At 38.2% G+C, this 9368-nt stretch overlaps 1 protein-coding gene across 1 annotated transcript in view; it reads left to right on the top strand.

The window, feature by feature from the left end:
• Nucleotides 1-9340, top strand: part of LOC106877801 (dipeptidyl peptidase 2) — an 11882-nt gene extending 2542 nt beyond the window's left edge. Inside the window, exons 2-12 of the mRNA XM_014926815.2 lie at nucleotides 1824-1966; nucleotides 2312-2478; nucleotides 3219-3354; nucleotides 3905-3980; nucleotides 4656-4816; nucleotides 5085-5145; nucleotides 5452-5573; nucleotides 5884-6031; nucleotides 7208-7272; nucleotides 8783-8853; nucleotides 9049-9340. Coding sequence (XP_014782301.1) covers nucleotides 1824-1966; nucleotides 2312-2478; nucleotides 3219-3354; nucleotides 3905-3980; nucleotides 4656-4816; nucleotides 5085-5145; nucleotides 5452-5573; nucleotides 5884-6031; nucleotides 7208-7272; nucleotides 8783-8853; nucleotides 9049-9148 — 1250 coding nt within the window. The 3' untranslated portion in view covers nucleotides 9149-9340. The remainder of the gene's footprint in view (nucleotides 1-1823; nucleotides 1967-2311; nucleotides 2479-3218; nucleotides 3355-3904; nucleotides 3981-4655; nucleotides 4817-5084; nucleotides 5146-5451; nucleotides 5574-5883; nucleotides 6032-7207; nucleotides 7273-8782; nucleotides 8854-9048) is intronic.
• The last annotated feature ends 28 nt before the right edge of the window (nucleotides 9341-9368 follow it).

The following is a 9368-nucleotide window of genomic DNA, read 5'->3' as shown; positions in this document are numbered from 1 at the left end:
CCCCCCCGTCCTAATCTGATAAGCTGTTAACCACTTGTCGTTTGGCACATGTTAGACATGTGCGCATGTACCTGTGAACACGACCTGAACATGCAAGTGAAACTATGAAACGGTCAAATGATTGCCCTTAACTGTCTCCTTATTGATTTGCTGTTAATGATAACTATCAGTGATTGATTATCTCTGATCATTCAGGTTGTGTATGCTTTGGCTTGGGGATTATGGTGGTTGTCGGATAGTGGTGATGGTCGTGGTGGTGGTGGTAGTAGTGGTAATTGTGGTGGTTGTGATATATGAACTGACAGACTATCTTGGATATAGATGCAATATAGTGCTGGGGACAAGACAAAAAAAGAACTGTGACCCCCCCCTCCTCCCAGGTGATGGTCTAACACCAATTGTCTCCACTTTCCATGACTTATTTTAGCTCAACTGTTTCAGTCTTATTGATTCCTAGGGAGATCAATCAGTCCATTTTGTCATATGCACTTAGGGCTACTTGGACTCTTCAAAATTTCTCTACTGGCAGGGCAGGATTTGATCTGCTGATCTTGTGGTTGGATAGCTGTTGATATGTGTAATCTCTGAAAAAATAAAAATGTTGTATTTTAACTTGGTTGACTATGAAAATGGTAAAGACATGTGACTTGATCGATGCCATTTTAAGGTAGGTTCTGTAGTTAATGCATCTCTTGCTGGGAGTTTCATCAGCTTATCATCATCATCATCATCATTGTTCCGTTGCCCACTTTTCCATGATTGCATGGGTCGAATAAAATTTGTTGAGGTAGATTTCCTACAACTGGATGCTCTCCCTGTTGCTAACCCTCACCTGTTTCCAACTAAGGAAATATTTTCCTATGACCAGACATGTTTTTCACAAAAGATTGGAAATGAAAGATACTACTTGTATGATAGTGACACCCATTTACACATGTCACACAGTGTCAAGGCGAGGAGACAGCAACACTTACACACATTAATACATATATACATACATATATGATTTAGCTTCTTTCAGTTTCCATCTACCAAATCCACTCACAAGGCTTTGGCTGGCTTGGGGCTATAGCAGAAGACATTTGTCCAAGGTTCCACACAGTGAGACTGAACCCAAAACCATGTTGTTGGGAAGCAAACCTCTTCTCGCATAACCACCTCTGCATCAAAAATTATAATTTTTATATTTTGATGGAGACAGGAGCCCAATTCTTCACCACAGAACCTTCGTCCCATGAGTGCTTTAAGATGTTTCAATGTCACACCTTTCTTCTCTGAAGCAATTTGAAGACAAATAACTAAAGATTGCCTGTGTTGTGGTATTCATGCCTTTTCTTCTGTGTAGTGAACTGATAAGAAATGTCTTTAAAAAGAAATCTAAGCAAAATCACAGACATTGGCAAAGACTAACCTTTAATCTAGATCTAGCAAACACAACAGATAGATTATCTCAAAGGAAAGAAATCTTCAGTTTTTTTTTTTTTAATTATCATCTTCATTAAGTGGACTTCTCTAATCTAAGAGATGTCAATAAACTTCTAGAAGTTTTCTTCCCATGGTTTATCAGCTCTTAACTACAGAGCTTATCTCAGATCTCAACTTCTGTCTGTCCTCTATTATCAAGTTTAACAGCCCTTGACATAGACTGTTTTATATGACAAATAACTCCACCCCCACCTGCCTCCAGACTGATTATGTATACAGACACACACACACACACACATATTTGCATGTGTGTGTCTGCATGTATGTATATTTGTGAGTGTGTGCATGTCTGGACCTGTGTCTGATTGTATTCTAAGTGGACTTGTTTTTAATTGCAGATAAATGGTGGGACCGTAAAAACAATGGCCCCATATTTTTTTATACTGGAAATGAAGGCCCCATTGATCAATTTTGGGAAGTTACAGGGCTCATGTTTAACCTTGCTCCCAAATTCGGTGCTCTGGTCGTTTTTGGGGAACATGTAAGTAATTTTGTTGTTTCGCTTTCATCCTTTCTATGATTCAACTACGGTAGTAGTTGAATAATATTCTTAAGGCTGCAGTTTACTCACACGCAGCATCTTTTAGAGCTTTGTCGCTAATTCAGTTTGGAACCAGATTGAAAACTATTAACATTTCTGAAGAGGACTGATCCCTACATTTTGGCCTAAAAAAGATTGACATTAGATCCAGTAGAAAAATGTTTATGGTTTGTACCTTTTTCTATTGTCCAAGAAGAAACAAATTTATTGTTGATTCCTTAATTAATTTTGCCAATTAACTAAGAATATCTTTTCGTTTTTCTTTTCCTTCCAAAAATCTTTCAGAGATATTATGGTAAATCGCTTCCATTCGGTCCTGACAAAAGCTTCAAGCAGCCCTATATCGGTTTTCTAACCGTTCGACAAGCCCTTGCAGACTTTGCACATCTGATAAATACCCTGAAGATCATGTTGGGTGCCCAGAAGTCTCCTGTTATATCATTTGGTGGCAGGTGAGGATATAATTCACTCTGATATCCTTCTCGTTTCATATTTTAAACAGTTTTTTTTCAATATAGGTGATACCATGGCCGAGTGGTTAAGAAGCTTGCTTTACAACCAGTGGTGTCAGGTTCAACCTCACTGTGTGGCACATGGGTTAAGAGTCTTTTATTATAGCCCTGGGCTGACCAAAGCCTTGTCAGTGGATACAGAAGAAGGAAATTGTGTAGAAGCTCTTTTCTTTCTTGTTCCGTTCTTTTTCTTTCTCATTCTTTTGCCTCCTTTCTTCTTCTTCTCCTTCTTTCCTTCTTCTTCTCTACTACCTCAACCACAGTCCAGCAACTTCAACAACAATAAAGGTCCCACTTTCAACATTGACACAATTAAACATGTCAGACATACATCTCACACAGATAAAAAAGAAGAAAAAAACCCCTTCCATTCCCCTTTGTATGTCTATTCTTTTGCACCAGATTCCTTCACTGCACACACACACACCACCTTCCTCTCTCATCCAGTTCACAGCCAGCCAATTGTAATGCAGCAATTGTAATGGCAAAGGGAGACGGCGGCGGCGTTCAACTGTTTGGCAGGCATCCTGTCGGTTCTGTGTAAGCACGGAAGGACAACAAAGATCTACCTTCCAATGGTTTTTTTTTAAGCATTGCACATGTCTCCTGCCATCTTGCTTCTGTTGCTGCTTCTATTGTAAAACTGATGTTAATAATAATCTGTTTCCATTCCGTTGCAGTTATGGAGGAATGCTAACTGCCTATCTCCGAATGAAATATCCACATGTCTGTGATGGTGGTATTGCTGCCAGTGCACCGATTTATCTCTTTGATCCAAAATTCGACCACAGCTTCTTTTTTACCGATGTTTCCAAGGTAATTGCTTCTATTGTTATTTCTGAGTTCCACTTCTGCCAGGCGTCAACTTCTTTGCCTTTCATCCTTTCTAGGTTAGTAAAATAAAGTACCAGTCTTGTACTGGGGTTGGTGTAATTAACTAAACCTTCAAAATATTTCACATCAACCCGGAGTTTCTACCTTTACAAACAGGATGTCACGTCCTTATTACTTGTGTGATTTTTTTTGCTGCCCTGGTAACTGTTTATTTATTTTCTCCATGTTAATTGTAAACAAGGGGAAAATACACACATCCATGTATGTATGCACACACATATATATATATATATATATATATATATATATATATACGTATGCAGCCAGATCAGATTGGGGCTTGGTGCAGCCACTGGCTCTCCAGACCTCAGTCAAACCGTCCAACCCATGCCAGCATGGAAAACGGATGTTAAACGACAATGAATGATGATGATGTGTTTACATATTTATTTTATTAGAAATAAGCTATTAATCAACTAAAATATTTTCATTTTCCATTGATGACTTTTTTTTTGTTGTTTGTTTCATCCAGGATTTTTCCAGCTGTGAACCTCAGGTGAGACAGGCATTCATCAAGATGAATCAGTTGATGGATCAAGGAGAGACAGGTAAGAAAGGAAGAAGTACAAGTTATCAATGTCATATGGTTATCTAAATAACACCCCCCACCCACCAACGTTGCCATTGCTCCAGCTTGTTAAATTGTAAAGTAACAATGTGGTGAGGATCCTGAGTTTATGTGTGTATATATACGCACTCACTCACACATCATCATCATCGTTTAACGTCCGCTTTCCATGCTAGCATGGGTTGGACGATTTGACTGAGGACTGGTGAAACCGGATGGCAACACCAGGCTCCAGTCTGATTTGGCAGAGTTTCTACAGCTGGATGCCCTTCCTAACGCCAACCACTCAGAGAGTGTAGTGGGTGCTTTTACGTGTCACCCGCACGAAAACGGCCACGCTCGAAATGGTGTCTTTTATGTGCCACCCGCACAAGCCAGTCCAGGGGCACTGGCAACGATCTCGCTCGAAAATCCTACAGGAGCCAGTCAGGCGGTACTGGCAACGGCCACGCTCAAAATGGTGCATCTCATGTGCCACCCGCACAAGAACCAGTCCAGGGGCACTGGCAACGATCTTACTTGGCTTGCCGGGTCTTCTCACGCACAGCCCATTTCCAAAGGTCTCGGTCCGTAGTCATCGCCTCGGTGAGGCCCAATAAACAAAAGCCGAAAACCCCTCATCTTGAAATGTCTCTTTTATTTCTCAATGTTTCAGGAAAGAAGACTCTGGAAGAATATTTTAAATTGTGCAAGCCCATATCCGATCTAGAAACATATACACGTCTTCTGGGGGCAATAAGAAATGCCTTCACCAATATGGCAATGTTCGATTATCCCTATGCAACACCTATGCTTCCAATCGGAAACCCAGTCAATGTGAGTTTCTCTCTTTTCACCATCTTTTGTTATTTTATGGAATATTTTTGTTTTATTTTTTTTTTTTAATCTATAGAAATAGAGGCATGGTTGTGTGGGCAAGAAGTTTGTGTCCTAATTATATGGTCTTAGGTTCAGTCCTTTTGCATTGAAGAATGACTTAGGGTTAAAAAACATATATACTTACACACACAGAAATATCTTTTTGTAAGAATTTTACTGTTGTGATTTTCTTCAAGTCTTCATTTCCGTGCTTTTTGCTTTTCAGAAATCTTGCCAAATGATGCAAGAATCCAGTGATGTCTTGAAAGGATTGGTTGATGTCACACGTAAGTTTGGTTTTGAGTTATTGCTTTTGTTGAAAAAAAAAAAGCTGCAATAATTATGCACCAACCCAATACCAGACATGTACTGGGGATCAATGGTATTGAGTAGACTAAACCATTTCCCCTCGGAAGTGCTGTTATCATTTCTGGTTTTTTATGTTCTGGGTTCAAATCCTGCTGAAGTCAGCTTTACTTTCCATCCTTTTAGAGGTCAAAATTAAGTCCTAGACATGTACCTGGAATTGATTGCATCAACTACAGCCCCTCCCCTCAAAACTGATGGCCTTTTACCCTTTTCTTTCATTTCAGTCATGTTTTACAATGCTTCCTCGAAACCATCCCAATGCTTTGATGTTGACAAAGCATTCATTCCCTGTGCAGATCCGACTGGATGTGGCGTTGGTCCTGCGGCTCTTGCCTGGGATTTTCAGGTGAGTGTCCACTCCTTCATCTTGATTACTTTTTACTTGTTTCAGCCATTAGACTGTGGCCTTGCTGGAGCATTACCTTGAAGAAATTGTAGCTGAATGAATTGACCCCAGGACTTATTTTCTTTTTTAAACCAGCTACTTATTCTATCAGTCTCTTTTTGCCAAACTGCTAAGTTACAGGGACGTTAACACACCAACACTGATTAGAGTTCCTCTTCGGCAAGGTTGAGTCTGAGGCTAAACTACTACCCCCCCCCCCCCATCACTATTTGTTTAAAATCTTTTATTTCTCGTTTTCTTTTCTCAAAAGCTCTGTGGGGATCTGGCCCCACCAACAGGTACAAACAACGTCACCGATATGTTTCCTGTTCTACCCTTCAATGATAAAATTAGGAAATACTATTGCCAAAAGGTCTGGAACACTGTCCCCACATACGACTGGGAATACTGGGGTCAAGGTGAGTAGCTGATTCCTTTTTAAGGTTTTTGTGTATGGTATGGTTGTGTGGTTTTGGGTTCAGTCCCACTGTGTGGCATTTTAGGCAAACAGCTTCACACTGACCAGTGGCTCGTTAGTGTATTTCACTGTTCATTCCTCCAGAAAATAGAAACACTCCAGTTTTACATTCATAGCATCATTAATCTCTAAAACGAAATAATGACAGTCCTTTTCTGCTTTGGGCACAAGGCCTGAAATTCTGGGGTCCCTGGGGAAGCCAATTATGTCAACCCCAATGCTCAGCTGGTATTTATTTTCTCATCCCTAAAAGGACGGATGGCAAAGTTGGTCTCAGTCATATCTAAACTCAAAGCTGGAAGAAATGCTGCCAAGCATTTTCTAGTTTGCTGCCTTTGCAATAATGGTTTCAAATACAAGTACAAATCCAGCAGTTTTGAAAGCAGGAGCCAAGTCTGTACCAGCGACCCCAGTACTTGACTGGTACTTTATTTTATCAATCCTTGAGAGGTGCAAAACAAAATTCATTTCAATGGGATATAAAAAACTTGAAGAAATACCATGAAGCATTTTCTTCCAGTGCTCTACCAATTCTGTCATCCTATTGATTGAACAACAAAACAATAATTAAAACATAATAATGTGTGTGGGTAGGCCGTTGGTCGAAACTGTAGTATAACATCATTAGATTGAAAAGAAACTTTTGTTGTATTTCAAGATGAGGAAAAAAACAAATGCTTGTTTGGTTTTAACATATTTTAATCAAGATAATAAATAAATCTTTATTATTGAAAACATAACCGAATCTACTTGGCAAATTGTTGATCCCTCAGGCATAAGGTTCTTCAAGTTTTGAAGCAATATAAAGCTTCACTTTCGTTGACAGAACCAATATTTCTTCTTTCTGTTGCTGAAGAACTCCCTTCAGAATTCATTCATACAGCATACATTGTCTGATATGGGTCTGATCCCAACTCATTTTTATAGGATAAAATTGATACGAATTTAATCAATATGGCTAAGGAAGAAAACCAAATCACATTAGAATGTAAAAATGTTTATTTTATGATAGGTATTGAAAGACTAGCCTCAAAGTTATTGTCAAAAATGCGACAGGACTTCCTTTCCAACCTAATAAATAAATATATATATACATACATACACTATATTATTTCAGACTTGACCACAACCAGTAATATCGTTTTCTCAAATGGCGATCTGGATCCTTGGCACCGTGGTGGGGTAAGTACATGTTTCCTTATGTTATGGTTAAAAAAATCTTAATGGAAAAGTGGACATTAAAACGCATACAGCGGCTGAACAGCCACACTATATATGTATTTACATAAATGTGAACGTTATGCATGCTTTGTATATAAAAAACGAAAACCAAAGGACGAAAGCCAATGAAGACTATAATTTCCGTTTGGTGTTTGATTAACGTATTTTGCATAAAGACGATTAAACATTTTTTTTTCTTTTAACATTGCTTCACCTGATATGCAATTGTCATGGCTCTTACATTTTAGTGAGGACAGCACTATTTGTGATAGGATATGAACTTACGAAACATTTTCCTTATTGTCACTTGAATATGAAGTTAGTATTAAAGGCAAATTTTGTTTTTTAAACTGAATTTTGGTCACGGAGTCAGGAAGAGTTACCTCCCTTAACTGGAATTCTTTAGGATAATCTTCTCCCCACTACGAACTTATAATCTCTTTCCATGCAATATCAAATGGACTGGATGTGATCAAATTTCAGATTCCAAGGAAAAGGTCTACACAAATCACATCTGTCTACGATATAAGCAGCAGTTATTTATACATGCCGATGAGACGCTGAAAGTCTAGAATTGCTGCAGATGGATTTAGGAACTTCATTGTCCCCAACAACCTACAAGGAACCCATATAAAAAGATGAAAAAAAAATTCCAAGAGAAAACTTAAAACTAGAACATACATACGCTTTGAATACATGTCCGAAAATATCGCAGTTACAGACCCATAAATGGCGTTGGTTTGGCGATATGGACAGGGTCAAGATGATTTACCTCCCTTGCCTAGATTTAGCGCTCAGCTAAGATTTACGAATTTTTATAAATTGAATTGGTTGGTAAACACAGCATCCTAACGTCTTCTTTTGTTGGCTGTCATTCGTGAACGAGTACAAGTTGCTAGCAGAAACTGCTTCCCAACTACATTATCCAATCTGTCCTTCCACCACCTTTTTTTTCTTTCTTTTAAAGGTAGTTAATGTATGCGTTGAGAGATTTCGGCTACTCTTTTTAGCAGGTCAAGTGAAGGCATAGAACAGACAGCGTCAAGCTTTTCCTGTTCTATGTCTGATCATCATGGGAGCCAATTGAAGGTAATCCTTCGTTCGGTGTACCATGAAGAAAGTCCCACAGACTGCAGTGTGTCAATGACTGATATACAGATTTCATTTGTTGGTTTGCTTGGAAAGAGTAAACGAATTTGCCAGCCCTTCCTATCGCTAACCCTCTCATTATTTTCAAACAAAGGTCCTCTTTTGTATTCCAAACATCTCTGAAGCTCACAGAGGGAACTGGTGATGTTGCTTCTGTTTTAGTTGACTAGTTTGTAAGTCCATATCCTATCACAAATAAAAAGATATTAAATGTTTTGCTCGAAATCTTAATACGACTTTCTTTTTCTTCCCACCATGTTATGCTTTGTTTCCTTTTGTTCTTAGAATTTTACTTAAACATCTTCTCTATATAACATTTCAGGTTTTGAAATCTGTTTCACCTTCAGTAGTGGCCTTCATGGTTAAAGGTGGAGCGCATCATTTTGACCTCAGGTAGGTGGCACTTCACATTATAATCTCTTTTCGTTTTAACTATGGAAATCTCATTTAAAAATGCCTTAGTAAATTAACTTTAGCCCTTTAATATTTGAACTGGTCATAACCTGTCCAAATTGGCACAAAACAACATGAATAAATAGCGATTGCATTTGACAGAGGTAAAGTAAAATGTATGTATTATCTTTTCAGAGGACCTCATCCGAACGATTCAGCCAGTGTGATTGAAGTCCGAGCCAAAGAAGAAGAAATGATTAAGAAATGGGTGACAGCCAAAAATATGCTAAACTGAATGGTTTTACAGTCATTCAGCAGAAGTTATTTTTTTCTAAAAAAGAAAAAAAAGTCATTTAAACATAATCAGAAAAATCTTTTTTTTTTTTTTTTTAAACATCTACAAATTCTAATTCATTTCTTCCAATCAATTTAAAACTCGTTAAAGATTCTAATTGATTTTTTTCTATTAAATTTTAATTTTGATACATATTTGCTGTGCTTTTTTTATTTGAAAT

The sequence above is a fragment of the Octopus bimaculoides genome, chromosome 21 (genome assembly GCF_001194135.2).
Source record: "Octopus bimaculoides isolate UCB-OBI-ISO-001 chromosome 21, ASM119413v2, whole genome shotgun sequence".
NCBI lineage: Eukaryota > Metazoa > Mollusca > Cephalopoda > Octopoda > Octopodidae > Octopus > Octopus bimaculoides.
Note: the sequence above shows the minus strand (reverse complement) of the source record. Positions and strands in the feature narration are given on the sequence as shown.